The following is a 22,661-nucleotide window of genomic DNA, read 5'->3' on the forward strand; positions in this document are numbered from 1 at the left end:
TCTGTGGATACCAAAATTTGAGGATGCTCAAGTGCACTCTGTAAAATGCTGTAGTATTTGTATACACTTGTATTTACATGTAGGCTGCCACAAGGTGTGCCTATTTTTCACTTCATTCATGTGGATTCAGTGTAGTGCTTGGTGCCATGGCAAATTCAAGTTTTGCGTTTTGAAACTTCCTGAAATTATTTTTTTTTCTTAAATAATTTAGATCAGAGATTGGTTGAATCCACAGGGTTGACTATATCTTTCTCAGGCTGATATTACAGATAATCTCCTTTCATTTAGCAGTATACCAGCTAGTAGAGAAGCAAGTGGGGTATGGACAGGATGTTGGTTTGCAGTTAAAATTTCAGTTTGGAGAACCCAGATATAGGTTATAAAAGGTTGATGAAAAAATTCAGCTAAGGAGATAAAATTCAATTTCTTCAAATGAATTATTACTTATTTGAGGACAGAGCTGTTTTCTTAGTACAGTGCCATTCCAGAACATTTAAGCATTACAGTATTCTAATAAGGAACTTGGAATATGGAAGCTGGTCAATACCTTTTCTTTCTTAAACATCTTTGACTTCTCTATAATGAGCCTACAGGTGCAGGTTTTATAACTGTGTTTCCCCTACATTTCAAATGATATTATTATAAGTTTACAATCATTAAAAAAGGGCAGTAGTTAAACATCAGAGGAACCAAATGGAGAAAATCTAAAGACAATATTTCCCCAAGTATATTCTTTAGAACCCATTTCTGTAAGAATTTTAACAAAAGGTTTCAGGGTCACTTCAGTTTAAGAAATGAACCTTGTAAAAACTCACAAGTCACACTGGCACACTGTCAGATGAATAGAACCGTTCTCATATGAAGAATCTGGTTTAAATATATTTCATATAGCATCAGTGTTTTCATGACCATGAACCCTTTTACGTGGCAGGTAGGCCATGAACAATAGTTTGGGAAATCCTACTCTAAGGTTTATCAAATGACCTCTTAACCAGTCACTTATATGCACAAGTCAAGGCTCAGTGAAAATTATTATTCACCCTACTCTTTCTTGCACCCTTTGAAGAAAAATTGTGGTGTATTTACTTGTAGGGAGTGATGCTAAGATCTGTTCCACAGTAGACTCTGTTTTCTGCATTCTAGGTGATGCAGCTAACTGCCCAAGTTTGGAAAACATGGACATAGATGAATCCATTTTGTTTGGGACCCTGTCCGGATCAGGCTCAGCCTTCCCAGACCGGAACCGATTATCCAGCGAGAGCAGCTGTAAAAGCTGGCTGAGCTCCATGACAGTGGACAGCGAGGACGGCTACCAGACATGCGTGTCTGAGGACTCGGGCAAGGGGCCCTTCAGCCGCCAGACCAGCACAGACGACGAGTGCTTTGTCCTCAAGGACGGGGACGATTTTCTGAAGAGGTCGTCTTCGAGGAGGAACCGGAGCATCAGTACGGCCAGCAGCGGGTCCATGTCTCCCATGTGGGAGGGCAACTTCTCCAGCATGTTTGGGACCCTGCCCCGGAAAAGCAGAAGGAGCAGTGTCCGTAAACATCTGTTGAAATTTATCCCTGGCCTTCACCGCCCCGTGGAAGAGGAAGAGAGTCGCTTCTGATGGGCCGCCATGCCCTTTCCTGCGAGCTTAACTTCTGGACTTGTTCAGATCAACTCCACCCAGTTCAGTGGGAAAGTGCAAATGAATTGCAAAACTGACATCCCATTTCACGGCAAGAGTGACCTTTATTTAAAGTTTTTCTATAGTTATTTTTGCTTCTTAATTTTTTAGCTGGAACAGCTCAAGTTCTAAGCAGACAGTAAGGAAATAAGGTTATAATTTAGATAATACAACGAACTAACACAAGTGCTTGCTCATCCTAATGCTGCCTGCGAAGGCAAGAGTACTATTTATTTTATAGATTACCCGTGTGAAAAATTGAGAGCTTTTGAGACAAGTGTCAATAAGAGAGTGACATAATTATTTGGAATACCTTCTGTAGGTTAATAGGTACATATCAAAGCTTTATGTTCACTTACGTTCAGTAACCTCTGGGGGTCTTAGAAATAGGCAATTTTGAATGTGTCTATTGAAATCTATGAAGGATTATAAACAAAGATGATCATGAGCTATTTTTCACATCCACCGTGACAGTAAAGCAGGAAGTCTAAGATTTAATATGAGGGTTTAAGCTTCATGAGATTCATGGAAAGATACTGTCTAAGGTGGGTGCTGAGGAAGATTATAATAAGGTGTGTTTCTACCTAGCCTAAATAAAATGGGTGGGGATGTTATTCTTACCCAATTCATTTTTTATTCTGCCTAAATATTGAGGACAAGACTAGAACTCGCAAGATACATCTTTGTGATTTTTTAAAAATCAAATCTAAAATTCAAAAAATTAGGAAAAGGATTTTCCTCCTGTAGATGTTTCCCCATATTACTCCTCACCTTATGTTATGTATTTTAAATACTTATTGCCTCAGCACTCTTTAGTCTATTTGTTATGTTAGTATCACATTACATCTAGCCATTCAACCACATTTTTATTCAATGCCCATTAAAGTCCATAATTTTTCTGTTCTGGTGATACAGATGCCCCCTGTATCCTCGAGTAGATAAGCCAGACAATGTAATAAAATCAGCCCTTACTGATTTTAAGGGGTGTGTGTGTGTGTGTGTGTGTGTGTGTGTGTGTGTGTGTGTTTGGGAGAAATAGTCATTTGATAGTTGACTTTCAGTGGAACTGCTACACTTAAATAAACTGAGTGAAGAATGAACATTTGAGAAAAAATAGAGGAGATGGTAAGAAATAAATAATAACATAAAAGTGATTTCTAATTGAGACCTGCTCTCCATTAATTCTTTGAATTCAGAAACGTCAGTGGGCTCTGCTTGAGAATCATTCATATGAAAAGCAGTGTGCAGCGTATTTTACAGAAACAATGCCAGTCCTGTCTACCATTTACTGAATCTTAGTAGGTTAATGTGGTTCTTATGGGATCCCTGAAATAACCCTGCAGATAGGTGTTAGGCATACAATAAGGAAGCAGGGATTTGGAGAAGTTCCCATGGTCAGTGGCAGGACTGAAATTGGAAGCCAGATCTTCCTGGCTCTAGCCTGTCATTATAGCCTCTTTAGATATTGGTTACTCTTTTGCTGATTCTGTGTAGTTATTTTAATCACCACAGGCCACAGGATCTCCCTCCTCTACCCCCTCCAAGAATATATAAAATGTGCAATTATGGATACTGCATTGATAAGGATACTGTTTTTGGTAAATAGGAAAACTAACACACATTTAGGGTGACTCTCTGGGTCTCCATAAGCAAGTTTTCAGGTATAGGCACATTTGTAACTGGATGGTTAGCAATATATTTCTTTTCAACAAGGGCTAGCACATGGATTGTGCTTCAACTGATAGTGCTTATTTCTTATCATAGACTAGAATTATCATGTTAAAGATCTGCTTACACGAATGCTGCATTTTCTGTTAATCCCATTTCACAAAGTTCAGCGGAAAAAAATGTCACATTTATTTGAGGAAAGATGACTTTAAAGTCTCCTACAATGTGAACAATGTTTTGAGAACCACCACAGGTCATCTGAGAAAGCAGAACATAGGTCATTTACTTTTCTTGTGGTTTTAAATGTTAAATATAGTGCAATACTTTCTTCCAGTAAACATCAAACCCAAAAAGGCATAGGGAAGGGACAGAGCAAGTTCCACTGAAGCATTAGAGCCAAGAGTTAGCTACATTCTAGAAAAAAAGAAAAGCACTTTTTAACCAAAGTACAGGAAGGAAGGGTATGACATGCTTTGTGTGTTCACAAGGTGCAAGAAAACTAACTGTTGTTTAGTGGAAATGTGGGTAAATTTCTCACAACATAGCTTTTCGGACTGAGTATGATCTCAGGAGGGCTTTAGATTTCATTTCTCCGATCTGATGCAAAATGACTCACTTGATGCAATTTACTAAGAAACAAATTGAAAAGTGAAGTGTTTTTTTGAACTCCAAACTTGTCAAATATGTAATATTAGTGAATAGCATTAATTGACAATTTGTTATGAAAATGCATTTTTTAGTATTCATTGATAAGCCAAATTTGATTCAAGCATATTGGGAATTACATTGTCATATGTGTAAAGGAGCATCACCATGTCAAAAAGGTTGGGAATTATAGTTTTTGAAGTAAACTTTTATTTATCACTTTCTGTTTTGTAATACTTTTATATCTTAGTTACATGATGCAAACAGTATTAAAAATTGTAATTTGTACTGAAGAAACCAAATGTGAACACAGTGTATGTGTACTGATTATCAAGTACAAGTATTTGTGGATGTATATAATCTAAGTACAATAAATAATACCTAACTATTGAATCCTTCAGATCACAAAATTATTAGTACTTTATATCCATTTCTTACAGAACTATGGGAAATAAAATAAAAATTTGATACCTTTCTGAAATAAAGAATATTATTCAGTGTCAGAACTTTTTCCCTATCTATCTCTTTCCCTACCTACCTTAAAGGAAATGGTTGTTTTAAGTGCAAATTTTTAAAAATCTGGGGTGAACACTTGACGCCTCTTTAAGCCTCTTTAAGGTTCTTAAAAGCCATTACCTACAAACCGAGGCTTTGCACTTTTACTAGCTTTCTCTTGTTATTTAACAAATTACTACAAACTTAGATGCTTAAAACATATTTATTATCTCAAAGTTTCTGTGGGTCAGGAGTATGGGCAAAGCATAGCGGGGTCTGCTCGGTGTCTCACAAGGTTGCAATCAAAGTGTCACCCAGGATTGAGTTCTTTTCTGGGGGCTTGACTGGGAAAGGATTTACTAAATTCCCTCAGATCCTTGTCAGAATCATTTCCTTGTGGCCATAAGATTCATAGCAACTTGCTTATTAAAAGCCAACAATGGAAACAAAGACCGCAAGCAAGACCGGGCCTTAAATAATGCACTGTAACCACAGGAATGATATCCCATATTTTTTGCCATGTCGCAGAACAGAATTACAGAGGGACATCTTATCAACTGCCATATTCTCTTTGTTAGACACAGTCACAGGGCCCACCCAGATTCCAGAAGCAGGGGTTATGCAAAGGCAGGAACGCCAGGGGATGGAGATCAGGTGCTGCCTTAGAGTCTTCACAACACCTTTCAGGAGGCCACAAATTTGATGGTATAAAGGTAATGAGTTTCTCTAAACTTTTTTGAGTAAAAATAAATGGTGAATATCGGTATCTTTAATTTTTCTAATGGTAAGAGTAAAGATCTTTGAAATGAAAGAACCTGGTCAAGATTGTATAACTAGTCAAAAAGCTGAATAGGGAACTGGATCCAGGTCTATTACTAACCTCCCAACTTTGTCCCCCATGTGCATGAAATGATAGAAGGTTTAAAAAGAATATTGTAGAATAAATTGTTACTTGCTTTCAGATTCTGCTGGGGAAATCGGAATGTACTTAAGTAAATTTAGTGATTTATCACTTCTATATTGGTGCATCTTTATGAGCAGAAGACAGGAATTTCACAGAAAAACAAAACAAAACTCATAATCAAAATTACAAAGCACTGAAGGAGAGGAACAATGATGAGGAAAGGTCAAGAGATATAATTTGAGAAAACAAAGCAGTTTGAATGAATATAAGACATATATCTCTTAGGAAGAGTATAAGTCCCTCAGCTTAATAAAGAACATCTACAAAAAAATATATAGCTAATATCATAACAGTAAGAAACGATGCTTTCTCCTTGAGATCATGTACAAACTAAGGATGTTTTCTCACTAGGTCTATTCACTATTGTACTAACAGTCCTACCTATACCTAGTACACAAAGACAAGGAAAGAAAATAAAAGGTATAGAAGTGGGGAAGGAAGAAATGAAACTGTCTTTGTTTGCAAATGATATGGTTATCTATGTTGAAAATCCCAAAGAATCAACAACAAAAATTCTGGAACTAATAAGTGAGTATAGCAAGGTCACAGATACAAATTACTGTATAAAAATCAACTGATTTTTTATATACTAGCAATGAACAACTAGGATTTGAAATTAAATAAACAGTACCATTTACCCCCAAAATGAAATACTTAGATATAAACCTAACAAAATATATGCAGAATCTATACAGGGAAAACTCTAAAACTCTGATAAAAAAAAAATACAAGAAAATCTAACGCTAGATGCTCTGTGTTCATGGATTGGAAGAGTCAGTAGTGTTAAAATGTCAGTTCTTCCTAACAATCTATAGATTTAGTAAAATACCAATGAAAATTCCAGCACACTATTTTGTAGACATTGACAAACTGCTTCTAAATTTTATATGGAAAGGCAAAGACCTAGAATAGCTGGTGTAAAACTGGAGGAGGAGGGAGGGGAAGAGGGAGAAGAGAAAGAGGAAAAGGGTGCTGGAGAAATCACAATACCCAATTTCTAGACTTTTAATAAATCTACAATAATTAAGACAGTGTAGTATTTGCAAAAGAGTAGCTATATAGATCAATAAAACAGAATAGAGTGCTCAGAAATAGACCCACATAAATATAGTCAGTCACTGATCTTTGACAAAAGAGCAAATGCAGTTAAATGAAGAAAGGACAGTGTTTGCAACAAATGTTTCTGGGACAATTGGACATCCATATGCAAAACTTTACACATTTTGCAAAATTAACTTGAAATTGCATCATAGACTTATATGTAAAACATAAAATTATAAAACTTCTAGAAGATAATATAGGAGAAAGCCTAGATGTCAGTGGGGTTTGGGGATGAATTTTTAGATACACCAAAAGCATGATTCATGAAAGAAAAAGTTGGTATATTGGACCTTATTAAAAACTCTGTTTTGAGAAATGTGTTAAGAGAATCAAAAGTCACAAAGTAGGAGAAAATATTTGCAAAACATTTGTAAAAGGACTTATATTCAAACTATAAAAAGAACTCTTAAAAGAAAAATAAAACAAGAACAAAAACAACCCAATTAAAACATGTTCAAAAGATATGAATAAACACAGCTCCAACAATGGTATATACATGGCAAATATATTCATTAAAAGAGCTCAATATCATTTGTCATTTCAGGTTTTCCAATTAAAACAAAAATGAAATATTACTACATGGCTATTAGGATGACTAAAATCTTAAACAACAACAACATAACTGTGAATACCAATTGCTGGCAAAAATGTCAGGCAACAGGAATGATTTTCATTGCTGATGGGAATATAAAATAGTACAGCCACTTTGGAAGACATTTTGACAGTATTTTACAAAGCTATATGGTCAATATGATTCAGCAATCAGGCTCCTAGGTATTTACCTAAATGATTTGAAAACTTATGTCCACACAAAACTCACACACAAATATTTGTAGCAGCTTTATTCATAATCACCAAATACTGGAAACAACTAAATGTCCTTTTATAAGTAAATGGATAAACAAAACTGTGGTATATCAATACAATGGAATATTATACAACCATTAAGACATGAGCAATCAAGCCAGGAAAAGACATGATAAATCTTAAATGCATATTGCTAAGTGAAAGATGCCAGTCTGAAAGGGCTACATGTTGTATGTTTCCATTTATATGACATTCTGGAAGAGACAATACTACAGAATAGTAAAAGACCAGTGGTCCCCAGGGGTTTGAAGGTAGGGTGGAATGGTGTGTGTGGGGTGTGTGTGTGTAAAAGGTTAAATAGATGGAATACTGGTGAGTTTTACAGAGTTGTGTTAGTCTGCTTGGGTTCCTGAAACAAAATATCACAGACTGGGTGGCTTAAATAACAGAAATGTATTTTCTCACAGTGTTGGAAGCTAACTGCCTAGCAGAGTGTTCGGGGTAAGAAGGGCCATTTAAAGACAAAGCAGCTATTTGCAAGCCAGGAAGAGAGCTCTCATCAGAAACCGAACCCTGCTGGGACCTGGGTCTTGAACTGGAACCGGAACCAGCATCCAGAACTAGGAGAAAATAAGTTTTTGTTGCTTAAGCCATCCAGCCTGTGGAATTTTGTTATGGCAGCATAAGCAGACTTTGTCAAGAGTGGTAAAACTATTCTGTATAACATTGTAATTGTGGATACATAACCCTATGCAGTTGTCAAAACCTATAGGATTTTATAGCACAAAGAATGATTCTTACCGTATACAGATTACCAAAACCCACTTAGGAGGTTGGGGGAATCCCAGGATGGAGTGCAGAATGTGAGAAAACAATCTAACTGTATTACTAATTATGCAACAACTTACTTAAGAAAGTGGAAGGGAAAGGAGCTGAACTAAGTGACTTTAAAAATAATTGGAGTCTATTAAACTAAAAATAAACATTGTACTCTAGTTGGAAAAGTTGTTTCCCATGGGGTTTCAGTTAACCATTCTGATCCTGCTGTACATGTATATTGGAATTGAAATGTTAGTAATGAATGACTGATGATGGAGCCTGGCTTTTGGCTTTTGGAGTGGAGTTTATAGATAATCAAGGGTAGAAGCTAGAATAATCCATGAGGAAATGGATTAGAGTTTGAAACATCAGTGTGCACTCAATATTAGCTTAATATAGACACAGATTACATAGAAAAATATTTATAGATATATTATACTTATGGGGTATTATACACATATATATTAACTTGCTCTGTTACCTGAGAGGTCCTGGAAGTAATGATACCCTAGTAGCAATGAGCACAACTAACACAAAGATTTTGGTTTCTAATTCTGTTTTCCAATGAAAGAAACCAGGGTTCCTTAAAGAAATGACCAATTCTACAACTGGGGCAGAAAATGTACCAGAAGAGCTTGGAATATTTTGTAGTGCCAGAATATAAGGAAATATTTAAAAAACAAAAACAAAGCAAAGAATTTAAAAATATTTAAAAAACACAATGATGGGGATATAGCAAAGGGACACAGAAGCCAATTAAATGAGCTTCCAATGGCCAACCATGAAACAGTTTGAGCAACAAAATAAATAAAAAAGTATTAGATTATAACCCAAAATAAAATATAACTATCCATGCATGAGTCCATCCATACTGATATAGATGACTGAATAAATAATAAATGGGTGAAGGGGCAAATTTCCTATAGAGAAGAATTCCAAGTACATTATGTAGATACTGCACCATGAAGGAGACAGAGTATAATTTCCCATTCCTTAAGCATGGTAACTTTCTTCCATGGAGTGCAACATAGAAAGAGAAGAAAAAAATGTAACTCCACATTGGAGATACCCAACAAACACTACTTCAGCCAGATGATCACGGTCAACATTAATAGTAACAGGTCATGTTGATAACATGTATGCTTGATATGATATAGAGAGAATGACACTTTATGCCTGTGGTCTTCCTCCCTAAACCTGGTACCTGAGTCTAATAACAAGAAAATATCAGACAAATCACAGTTAAGAAACATTCTACAAAATACCAACCAGTGCTTCTCAAAACTGTCAAGGTCATCAAAAACAAGTACAGTGTGAGAACTGTTATAGCCAAGAGAAGCTTAGCTAGACATGACGACCAAATACAATGTGGTATCCTGAAAGGAATCCTAGAACAGAAAAGAACATTATGTAAAAAAAATTTTTAATAAAGCATGACTTTAGTTAACATTAATGTATCAATATTGTTTCATTAATTATAACAAATATGCCATACTAATATAATAGGGGAAACTGAGTGCAAGGTATATGAAAACCCTCTCTACGATCTGTACAATTTTTCTATAAATCTAAAACTTTTCTAAAAAATAAAGTTTATTAAAATTGAAGACATTGAAGTTGATTAAAGAGAATTTAAAAAAGTGAATAGAAACCATAGTGGAGTAAAAAATATTAACATTAATTGGAAGGATTTAAATATAAATACATTTTTATTCTAAAAAGATTGTCTTTGAAATTAAATTTTAATGATGGGTGGAACAGCATATAACAGATACTGAGAAAATTTCTGAACTGAAAGGTATAGGAAATTACCTTAATGGAGAGAGAAAGAGAATGAAAGTATCAAAACAGGTTAAGAACAGGGAGAAGAGAATGAAAAGGTCCAACATACATCTAATGGGCATTCTTGATGGATGAGAGATGAGAAGGAGAAAGAGAAAATGAGAGAGAGGTAACATTTGAAGAGCTGATGACTGAGAATGAGCAGAATGGACAGAAGCCCATGAATTATTAGAGTCAGAAAGTTTATATCTTGAGCAGGGTAAATAAAAATAAACCTACACTCATGCATTATAGTAGAGCCATGAAACACTTGTTCAATGAGAAAATCTTAAAAGGTACCAAAGAGGAAAAACAGATTATAATGAACAATAATGATGTTGACAGAATCAAGTTTCTAAACATGTAACAGTGAGGAGGAAACCTAAACCTACCTTGGCTAAATTCCCCATGGTAGAGAATGACACTTAGTTAGGTATCTTTTGTGAGATTGTCTACTAGTCTCTCCTAGGCGCACAATTTAACCCACCTTTGGTGGCATATACAATTTTCCTTCTTTCTTATATTTCTGCAGTTACTAGATACAGATAATATTTATTAAAGGGGCAAGACTTTTGGTGGGCAAATGAGTACATATGTTCAATTTTCATTTGTTTCTTCAATCCTCCAACAAAATGAAGAATTATTGAGACAATTCTAATTTGTGGGAACTGTGTTAGAAACTCAAAACAAATAAAAATTCATCATGTCAATACTTAGAGTTCTGTCAGAAGACAAATATTTATATTATAATATGGTAAATTCTAAGGTAAAGATATCCAATATATTTTAAAAGCCTATAGAAGGACCAACTAACTCAGATGAGAGTTAGAAATGTGATCATTATTGTTTATAAATCCTTTAAGAAAAAAGTGCAAAGAACTTCACTTATGTTATGACATTAAATCAGACATGATGAGTGACGTTACATAATCATTAATCTAAGCAATTCACTTTGATTTAAAGAAAGCTTTCTTTTTTCTTTATAGCAATGTCTATTTGGTGATTATGACTTAAGAGGATTCTGGTCAGATTACAAATTTATTACCCACAAAACAGTTCAGGCTGAAGAGCAGAGAAGATTGGATGGTACCCACTTTCTTTCCCAGTGACCATTTGAAAAGAAGATCTTCCATTCTTTCCACACTTGTTTCCTTTCTGAATCTCCAAACACTAATAAACCTGCAATACGAAAGAGAAAATGAGAAGAGAGATAGCATTTGCAATGTTTAGAGGCTGAAATTCTGGAATTGTCTTGATCTTATAATGCACAGAGTTAAGTTAATAGGTCGATATAGCCCTAGCTGGTTTGGCTCATTGGTTAGAGCATCAGCCTGTGGACTGAGGGGTGTCAGGTTTGATTCCGGTCAAGGGCATGTACATAGGTTTCAGGCTCAATCCCTAATGGGGCAAGTGCAACCATTCGATGTGTCTCTTTCACATTGATGTTTGTCTCTCTCTCTCTCTCCTTTCCACTCCCTCTGCAAAGCAATGGGGAAAAAAATAGGTCGATATATTTTCAATTCTCACCACTACTTCAGCTAAATAGTGGATAAAATGAGAAAGAAACTAACTGACTAGACAACACAGTTTACAGTTACAAAATTTCCTCTACCATTCTTGACCTTCAATAAATAAGTGAATTTTAAGTATTTTTTAAAAAAATTAGAAAAGTGATAACAGATCAAAGATGATAATGGGTATGGGTCTGATCCTTACTTGCTGTACTTGAAGACACAGTTGTAGTTTCCTCACCGCAGTGTTTGACACTTTTATTTTAGCTTTAAAACTGCAGACAGAGCCACTGACTAAAAACAGGATGTGGGTGAATAGTCATGCATAAACCTCCCTGGACTAGACGTGAGCTAAGGTAGTAGTTCTGAAAGAGCTGTCTTCAGACAGCTGCAGGCTGGCTGCAGGAGAATCGCCTAAGAGACCTATTAAAATGCAAATCCCCCGGCACTGAATTCCAAAGAGCCTGTCGAGTAAATTTGGGCAGTGTTCAGAAATTTTCCTTTTTAAAAAGCTCCCCAAGAGATTCTCTCAGGGTTAGTGAAGGAACCACACTTTGAAAAGCACTGCACCTTAATTAGGGACAATCTCAATTCATAAGAGGTCTTAAATATCTAATTTTAGAGTTTAAAGACAGTGATTGGTGTTTCATCTCTGGTTTCTTAACTCTTGTCCAAAGGTGTCCAACTGTGCATAGCAAGGACACAGTCGTTGGCAGATGAAAGTCCTGTTGTATCTTTACATCTAGGACAGCAGGTTGCCATGTAGTTACACTTAGCTAGTGAGGAGACATTCTAGCGATTCTTCCCTTAACAACAAAACAAGTTGTAGTCTCCATTTCTAGACTTAGAGAAATTTGTCATAGTTTTATATGCCTCTAATATGTGTGTATATCTACAAGTATATATGTACATATATACCTGAATGCACCCCATATATATATACACATTTATACATATATGCATCTTCTCTTCACTGATTGTCCCTTGAATCTGTTGCTGCTGCTGTATCTTTTTCCCTCTCTTAGCAATCAGTCTTTTTGGAGAAGTGCTCCACCCATTTGCCATCTCCCCTTTCTTCTAACCTAATTACTAGTTGGTTCATCCTCTGTGATCTAGTTTCACTCAAGCATAAAATATTCTTGTCATTGACGACCATCTAAAGAACAATGCTATTGCTTTTTTAAAACTTATCTTTTTCAACCTCTTTGTAATATTTGATATGTGCAGTAAGACTCCTTTATGAAATACTCTACTGCCTTCTTAACTATTCCCTTTCTAATTCTTCTTTCAGCCAGCTAAACGTAGACATGCCTTAAGTTCTCTCCCCCGCTCTCTACTTCTCCCTTCTTATACTCTTTTTCTTGAGATTCTCATCTTTTGTCACAACTTCAAATATCATGTCTGTGTACTTCAGCTCCTGATCTAATTCTCTGATCCTGTCTCTCCCCGTCTCCCCTACATACTCTGTATATAAATTGTTTAAATAAACTTTCCTGTCTCTATGATTACAGAGATTAAGGCAAATACATAAGTGAGAGATGGGGGCCAGGGAAAGACAAATCATTCTGTAATAGACGCTCAGCCTTAGCCTAAGGACAACAGTGAGAGGTGGCACCAAAGAAGAGCTCGCGGCCAGAAGGCCAGCTGCTGCTCAGCTCCAGTGAAATTTTTTCCAGGTTTTCGGTTTTTATTCTAAAATTTGGTTTCTAAATGTAGACAACTGAATTGTAAATTTTAGAAAACACAGTGCAAGCTGAAGAAAATATCTTTGCCAGTCGTATTTAGCCCAATGACAACCAGCTTGCAACTTCTGACCTAAACCTCATTTATTAAAGAAACTCCCGGTGCAATTCATTCCCTTACTCCAGATTTTGCTTATTTCCACTCACCCTACACAATTGCCAAACTCATCTTCCTAAGGCTAAAGTGAACTGCAGGTAGCGTTATTTCCCAATTAATATATTCCATTATTGATCAAATTGAGCATAAAATCTTAGCAGAGCTCTAAATGCGCTCCTCAACATAGTCATAATCCTCCCTTCCAGACTTAGTTTTTCCTGCTTCCTTACAAGCATTTCATGTCTCTGGGCTGCAGTAGAACTTTCTTAACAGATCTCTGCTTCTCTGCCTCACCCGACTAACTCGAGCTCTCCATTCCCTCGCTACTTCACATTTGGTGTGCCCATGCACTTCTGTTTCCTCCAGTTGACGTGTATGCTATTCAAGGTTTGGTTGTTTTTGTTCCCAATGTACTTGCTATTTAAAAATTGTTGCTGAAATTGGGCAGGACTATATAAAAGATTGGAAGAAATTAGTAAAAATCCAACATTCTGCACTTAGATTGCTTCACAAGGGTCTTTTACTGCTTTCACTTTACAGAAACTGAAACTAGATATTCCAGATAATGCTCTACACCAGAATGATGATGTTGGAATTCCAATTAGTGGACTCAAGGAAGAGTACTTGACCTTGGGCTAAAATGTGATGAATTAATCTACACTTGTATATTTTAGGTTAAAATCAAATGTATTCAGGTAAATAGCATTTTAAGCTTACCTGCTTTAACAGACTTTGTTGGTTGATGGACCATGTGTCAAAATGATCTCTGATTATATTTAAATTTTTGCATCCTCACTCCATCCCCAAGCTTTCTTGACATTATTGTTTTGTTTATGCTGTGTCTATAGGTTCTCTTCGCATTTCTAATTTTCAGAAATTTAATCCATTATTTATAAAGCAACTCAGATGCCACCCTCCCAGCACCCCGTAGGCGTGTAAACATACATGTGCACGCAGAGCCATACCCACGTCCACAATTTCCATCTTGGCTGGTCCACGTTAATGTGAGTTCTCCATCCTTTCTCCATTCTCGGTCTTTATGCTTCTCTTTCCTAATAGCACGGATTATATTCCTCTTTGTTACGCTGTATAGTCATTTGTGTTCTTATGCCCCTAAAAATACTACATTCTGTGAAGGCAGGTTTGTTCACTTAGTCGTTTCTATGTTTCCCACAGTACCTGTGGTGTCTGTGCACATGGGAAGTATTAAGACCCACTTGCTTTCTTGTGGCCCCAAACTCCTCCCTTCCTTCACTTGGGTCAAATAATACTGACTCATCTGGGTGCTAAAACCTGTTGGTAATCAGAGATTATGAAAGGATTGTATTTAAATACAGCAGGTCCTTGAATAACATTGTTTCATTCAATGTCGTTTTGTTATAACATTGAGGAGGAAAAAACATTGATTTTCGGCAGAGGCCACTGTCTGTGGAGTTTGTAATACTTCCCATGTCTATGGGGATTTTCTCCAGGTTCTCTGGTTTCCTCTCACAAATCAAATATGTGCACATGAGGCAAATTGGCTCTTCTCAATTGCTTCAGTGTGAGTATTGGGTGTGTGATCGTGTGAGTGCACCTGGTGATGGAAGGGCATCCTGTCCAGGGTGGGTCCCACCTGGCACCCTGAGCAGCCAGGACAAGCTCTGGCCACCTGCAACCCTGCACTGGAATAAACAGGTTGGAAAATCATTATGTTACCTGTTTTTATTAATCTTTCTTAAATGTATGTGTAGCTCCCATTTATTTCAATATTTAATATTAGAAGTGTTAATATTAGAACTGTTTTGGACTTTTATTTAGAAGTTTATTGATTTTTCTGTGAGCAGAAATACACTGTGGGAACTTAGCTTTTGATTAAATCAATTAGTCTCTGGTAAAACTGGTTTCCTTATTTTTTGTTTCACTTAAATTTGCAGTTTCCAAGGACCTATCGACGACCTTAAGTGAGGACTCACTGTACTTTACTCAGGAGACTTAGACTCTGTTTCTGAATTTGCAGGCCGGTATAACAAATGAGTTTCTTCCCTCTCTCTGTCATCGGAGATGGCACATGGACAAACCCTTGATAAAAGATGCACTGAATTTAGAAATGGTATATTGCCAGGCCAGTGCTGACTTGATGTTCATTGCTTTTTAGAAAAATCTTTGGATTTTAATGTATTTAAATGTTTGCAGTAGTATCTATGCTAATTTTACAATTGGATGGATGATAGAGAAAAAAAGTCCATGTGCTTTACTTCTATGTAATTGGATGTTTTTGATTGTTGCTATTTTAGGGGGAAGAATTTCACATTCAAAATGGTCCAAAAGATAAACATTTTGCCTTTAAAAATATTTTTTAGATGTTGTGTATGCATCACTAAGCATGGAAAAGACAAAAATTTGGTTATCATGTTAGAAAGCAATAGAAATATGTGTGCCCTTTGGGCTTATTTTGGAAACAAAGAAGAATTTTAAAATGTCAAATTTATAGGAGCAGAATCCCCTTGTGAGGTGCCAGAACAGGGAACATGCTTAACAGCAGTCAAGCTGAATGTTCCCAAATGAGAAAGTTCACGAGCCTGGCAGTGATAGAACAATTTCTATGTTTTTATTAAATCAAGTTAAAAATGTTTCCCAGTTTACTCTTACTTCAGAGGTATTGTTGTTAATACTTTAGTGAGTTTTCTGAAAGGTCTTTATCTGGTCATTTAGTTGTACTTTTAAAAATATTTATAATTTATATATTAAATTGTAGGTGTTAATATCTAAAAACCTAAGCTTTTAATACATTTACATAAACTGAGTTATACTAGGTGTGATACTCAGCTATTTGATGTTTTAATTTCAACAGAGGTATATATTCTGAGCTGTGCTGGTAGCACAGTGCGTTGTGGGATCACAGTCCTTTCTCCAGATGGTAATAAATATGACTTGCTTTTTGGCTTCTAGTTCTGCAGGTAAACAATCCAAAGCAAGTTTATTCCTCTTGTGAAGAAGCACTTCTTAAAATTAAAAATGTTTGCTTATAAATCAGACTAGATTTTGCTTATAAACCTGTTCTTTTCATGGACCTCCTCAAACTTGTACTATGTGCATTTAATAACCTAGAAAGTTCTGAATTAATAAAAACAGTAACATCTCTTGAAGAGAGCAAAGATATTGCCCATTAACTCTCTAATCACCCTTCTATTGGCTTGCATGCTGTTGTTTTCCAGTATTTCAATTCTGTCTTCTAACCATACAAATTAAGTACAATAACAACGATAATTTTGTAAAGACAGTATTTATTCCCTTATCTTTTTAAATTTCTTACTATTTCTTTTTGCACCTCAGAGAGTCCTTCTGAGATCATTTTTTTTCTTCTAATATCGATTGTTTAGAAGATCCTTCAGTGAAAGTCTAATGGTGAACTCTCTTTTAAACATAAAAAATATTTAGTTCACATTTTTTGAAATAAAAATATTCCAGGTTCATAATTATAGACATGTAGCATTTTCTCTCAACACATATAAGTTTTATTTCATGATTTTATTTAATTTTGCTCTTAAATGTCTGCTATTAGTTTATTATTCTTTCTAGTTGTTTTCTAAGAGAATAATTTTAATATCTTGTTATCTTTGATAATCTACCCTTCCACTACAATACTTCTAGGTATTGATTTCTTTTGTTTATCCTGATTGGCATGCATTTTTCCCTTCTTATCTAAGGGTTTTTTGTTGTTGTTGTTGTTGTTTTTTAATATATCTTTATTGATTTCAGAGAGAGGAAAGGAGAGGGAGAGAGAGAGATAGAAACATCAATGATGAGAGAGTCATTGATCGAGCCCACAACCCGGGCATGTGCCCTGACCAGGAATCGAACCCCGATCGCCTGGATCCTAGGTCGACGCTCAACCGCTGAGCCACGCCCAGCTGGGCTAAGGTTTCTTATCTTTCATCATCAGTTCTGGGAATTGTTCAATTATATCTCTTGAATATCACCTCTCTTTTATTCTATTTTCCTCCTAAATATTTGATTAGATGTATGTTAGATAATTCAACTCTATGCTTCTGTGTTTTAACCTTTCTTTCACCTTTCCCACCTCTTAGTTTCACTGTTTCTATCTTGACTTCTTCACATTTAACTAATTCTTGAAAATTTCTTTAGATTTTCCTTTCAGCTGTGTCTAACTTATTTAATCTACCCATTGAATGTTTAATTTCAATGCTTATATTGTCTAAAATGTTCTACTTGGTTCTTTTTAAAATTTTCATCATTTCTTAGTATTCTTTCATTCCTTGATCATTTAAAAAATCAATCTTTTATTTTTAAAAATACCTAGTACACAGCTATTTTATATCTCGTATCTGATTGTTCCAATATCTGAAGATTTTAATGATACAATTTGTTGTTGCTGGTGACTTACCCAGAGTGATTGCTTCCTTGGTGTGTTCTTGATCCGTTATAACTCTTCATGAAGTCCCTTTTTAAAGTTCATAATCCCATTAATTTATAAAACAATAGAGTAGCATTGCTTAATTTTCTTCTATTTGTTAGCACACTGTTTAACTTAACTTTTCTTGTCCTTTTGTTCATTAAAATAATTTTGTAGCTTCTGGTTGAGGGTTTCATCTTGGAATCTTTAGGCTTATTAGCCTTCTTCTTCTTTTTTTTTTTTTTAAATATACCTTTATTGATGTCAGAGAGAGGAAAGGAAAGGGAGACGGACAGAAACGTCAATGATGAGAGTCATTGATCGGCTGCAGCCCACAACCCGGGCATGTGCCCTGACCGGGAATCGAACCCCGATTGCCTGGATCCTAGGTCGATGCTCAACAGCTGAGCCACACCCGGCCGGGCTTATTAGCCTTCTTGAAGGAGGAAATTAATATGCACCTGCGCTTTGATTAAGAGCAGGAAGGACAAGCACCACTGGCTGAAGCTGGGGCCATGGGCAGTTTCAGATCAGGAATGTGGCCTCACAAGTCCTCATCAACTCATTGACATTGCTTCCTCACCTCACAGCAGATTTCATTTCAGGGTGAGCAGGTGAACTTGTCAGAGGTCATCTTGGGTTACAGTAGAGCCTCTTGGTTTACTTTAGTTTTAAAGGTATTCATTCTGGATTTATTTCCACTCTGTTGCATTTGTCTTTAACTGCAAGGCTGGGCTTTGTTTCCCTTTATTTTTCTCCTCATGTTACCTCCAGATGGTGCTTTGAGGTCAAATATTCAGCTTCAGTGGCAGTTCCTCCTATGCTGTTTTAAGTCTGTGCCCTGAGTTTTTTGTGGCCTGCCATGCCCTTATTCCTCTTTATTTTGTAAGATTGGAAGAGTTTTATTGGTCCTCTGGCTTACTTTAAGATGTAAAAGTTTATAGCTTTCTCTCTGATTTTGGCCCACATTTTACTGAATTGCTAGATTTTGTGTGTGTGTCCCATGATTTTTTGTTTGTATGTTTGTTTTGTAGTTCTGTTCCAAAATTGTAACGTTCTTCCCCATTTAAAAATTTTTGGTACTTTTGGTAGATTCCATGGAAAAGTATAGTATAAATATGCCTTTAATCTGACATGGTTTCCTGAAATTCCACACCAAACAATTTTACAAAGATAAGGCTGAATGCAAGTCCTGCTTCTTTTCAATGTAAGCCTGAAGGAGAGTCCTTTGATGCGGTGTGATATGAGATGCCATCTGAGGTGGCCAATCTGAACAGCAAAGCAAGATAAAGAGTGTGTACACTAGCCCGGCTGGCGTGGCTCAGTGATTGAGCATTGACCTGTGATCCAGGAGATCACGGTTCGATTCCCTGTCAGGGCACATGCCTGGGTTTCAGGCTCAATCCTCAGTCGGGGTGTGTACAGGAGGCAGCCGATCAATGACTCTCTCATCACTGATGTTTCTCTCTCTCTCCCTCTCCCTTCCTCTCTCTGAAATCAATAAAGATTTTTTTATTTATTTAAAAGAGTACATACACTATAAACTTCTTCCCAGAAAAACATTTTTAGGAGAATCTTCCCACCCCGCCCCATTACTTCAACAATAAAAAAGTGACATCTTGCATTTTTGTTTCTATCTAAGAAAATCTTAAAGATGTTTTTGGGTACAAAACACTATGCAAGCTTTCACGAATAGTCTCCTCTTTCCATAGAGCTCAGATACTAGTTTACATAGAGGATACAGTTTGAGCCAATGGACAAATCCAAGCAACATTAACCACCAACAACCGTAACTGTTTAATGGTTGTAATTGTTTGAGTTCTTTCCAGGAAGCTTCTCTGTCCTGTCATTATTGCAACTTGGTGCTTCGTGAGAACATTACTGAGTAGAATTAAAGCTTTATTTAGCATTTATGTAATGCTTACTATGTGTGCTCTAGCAGTCTTCTAACTCCTACCCATGTTACCTTATATCTGCTCATCTAACTCTTAGATCCAGTTATATCATTACTCCCGTTTTTCCTATGAGGAGACTGTGGCTCATTGAGGTTATATGTCTTGCCCAAGGTACACATAGCTAGTAAAGTGTGACATTAGTCTGATTTTATAAAGATTAAAAGTTTGGGTTTGTAGTCACATAACTCTGGAATCAAATCCTGTCCCTTTTTTCTAAGTTTGTGATGTTGTGCAAGACCCGATTTATCTAAACCTCAGTTTCTTCAGCCATATGTGGAGAGGATAGTAGCATCCACCGGAGGAGATCTGTGAGGATTAAATGAAATAAGTTATGTATAGAGCTTAGCACAATGCTTAGCACGTTGTAAGCACTCAATAAATACTAGCTATAAAACAATAAATAATTCACATCTTCACTGAAAGCAAGAAGGGAATTCCTGCAAATCAATCAAACAATCAGTTTACTGAAATTCATACCTAGTGATATTTGAAAATAGGAAATAAATGAAATAGTTTTGTTTATAAATTCATTTGAAAAAAAAATTGGAAGCCCAAATAGAGTCTTTCATGGGACCTTTAAGAAAATAAATTGTGACAATAAATTGTGAGACTGTATCCCATATCATAAGGCTTCTTTTGAAAGATTCAATCTCATAAAGTATGGCTAAACACCAGGAAGCTACAATTGGTAAGTGGAAATGTTGGAGCAGAAGCTCATGATATTTACCAGTGTTGTTAATGAGTGGAGTGAAGTAGTTGAGAGCTTGGACTTTGGAATCACATGATGGTGTTGTCTGTCTAATAATTGTATAACCTTGGCCTATTTTCTCATCTTGAAATTGGAAATGAAAATGTTGCATCCTCACAAAATTGTTGGATGATGAAATGAAATCATTAATGTAAACTCTCAGTATAGTGTCTGGTCCATAATAAAGATTCAATAAATGTTAATTATGCTTAAAACTGCCACACTTCTTCCCCTATCTCCCCAACTCTTTTAAGGGGGTAAAAGTTGAGAAATTATTTTATTGATTCTCAAATTTCTCTTTATTTATAATATAAGTAAGCCTACTTGAGTTTCTATAACTCAGATCATTACTTTCTTTTTTATTTAAAAAAATGTTTTAAAGTACAGTTGACATACAATATTATGTTACTAATAAAATATTATATCATATTACTAATATTGTATGTTACATCATTACTTTCCAACTAATAAAATTTACCTCAAAGAAATCCATATTTAGTACTCTTCTGTAGAAACTTCAATCTTTTCTCTAAAAATGTCTTCGAGAGGGAAGAAATTGACTGTCTTGTTAGCCTCATACTTTAACTTGTCCCCTTTATCCCTAAGCCTATAAAAAATGGTGTTTCTTATTATTCTCTGTCCTGAGCTTCTAAGGAAACAAGAAGTGCACTTGTGTAAGGAGGTGGTTAACTCATTGCCACCTAATAAAATGGGTAAATGTAATTACAGAAGGGGGTACAGTATTTAAAAGGAAAATAAATATGGAATTCAGTTTGTTTTCTTATTTATTAAGTAGAGTCTAATTGCCATTAAATACAAAGTGATCAACTTTGCTACCTATACTAGTAACAGGACTGTGAACTAGATGTGAATATCTAGCATAGGTCAGGTGTTCCGAAGGTGCCGTCTTGTTTATGTCTTACAATAACTCCATGAGATTTAACTTTACAGTTAAGACACTGAGGCTCAGAAAGGCCAGGTAACTGCCTGGCTGGTAAGTGATAGAGTGTGGCGACAAACGTGTCTTTTTTGTTGTAGTTAATCCTCACCTGTGGATATTTTTTCCACTGATTTTTTAGAGAGAGTGGAAGGGAGGGCGGGAAGATGGGGGTCGGACGAGAAAGAGAGAGAAACATAGATGTGAGAGAGACACATCTGTTGTGTCCCCGCACTCACCCAGACAGGGGCCAGGAAACGAACCTGCAACCCAGGTACATGCCCTTGACCAGGACTGGAACCCTCGACCCTTCAGTCCGCAGGCCAATGCTCTAACCATTGAGCAACTCCGGCCAGGACCAAACATGTCTTTTTTACTAAGATGCTCCATGCTTTCTTTTTCTTTTTGTAATACCACACTGCTTTCATATAAAGCAGCCTAAATACATGAATTAAGCTAATGCATGATCTTCCTTTTGATATTATTTTTTTCAGGTTTCTATAATCATCCATATATACTACTTCTTTTTCTTCCACTAATGGAAAACATTGTTTCTAGAGGGGCTCACTGGTACTTGCTGATTACCTATAAAAAAAGAAATCTTGTTCTCTGCTTTTATATCACCCAAAATAATGTATCCCTCCCTCCAGACCCATTATTCAATTTACCTTGGCCATTTTACCATGAAACGTTCTATATAAATACTTAGTGAAGCAAGACCTCCAATTTTAACTCAAGTATCACTTTGTTTTATTTATTCATGCTGACAAAATATCTTCTGTAAGCATTACAAAATGAGTTTAAAAAGTTAGAGCTCTGAAACTTTAAATTTCTTCTCTTTATTCCATGGCTAAAAGGAACTGACTATTTCTTATAATGAGCTGGTAAGTTGGATGCTTACAATTACCTTGAGACTTACAGAAGTAAAGCTCTATGAAATAAAATTTTCTGCAACCTAAGTCTACTTTTATGATGTTTCTATTGAAATTCCCTTGCATCATTTATGAAGCTATGAATCTAGGTTTACCAAAATACCAAGGACCATGAGTTCAAGGCGGAAGCTTTCCATAGAAGGCCTTGTGTAATCATATTTGTGCTTCAAGGGCTTAGCATGAGATCTCATACTATTTTTCTACTAAGTACAAAGGATCCTGGACATTATCTCTGTAATACAAATACAGGTTGCAGACCTTTTCTCTTGATTGTTCCTGCCACCTCCATGAATGCAAAGCTTTGACAAACATAACATGATTATTTCAAATTCCCATTACGAAGAATTCAGACC

The 22,661-nt window shown here is 36.0% G+C and overlaps 1 protein-coding gene across 2 annotated transcripts in view; it reads left to right on the forward strand.

Moving 5' to 3' along the window:
* CYTIP (cytohesin 1 interacting protein) overlaps positions 1-4,485 on the forward strand; it is a 63,144-nt gene extending 58,659 nt beyond the window's left edge. For both annotated transcript variants that reach the window (XM_081141833.1, XM_081141832.1), the window contains exon 8: positions 1,144-4,485. In XM_081141833.1, the coding sequence (XP_080997959.1) occupies positions 1,144-1,610 (467 nt within the window). In that variant the 3' untranslated portion in view covers positions 1,611-4,485. The remainder of the gene's footprint in view (positions 1-1,143) is intronic.
* Positions 4,486-22,661: the final 18,176 nt, after the last annotated feature.

The sequence above is a fragment of the Miniopterus schreibersii genome, assembly GCF_964146895.1.
Source record: "Miniopterus schreibersii genome assembly, chromosome: 7".
NCBI lineage: Eukaryota > Metazoa > Chordata > Mammalia > Chiroptera > Miniopteridae > Miniopterus > Miniopterus schreibersii.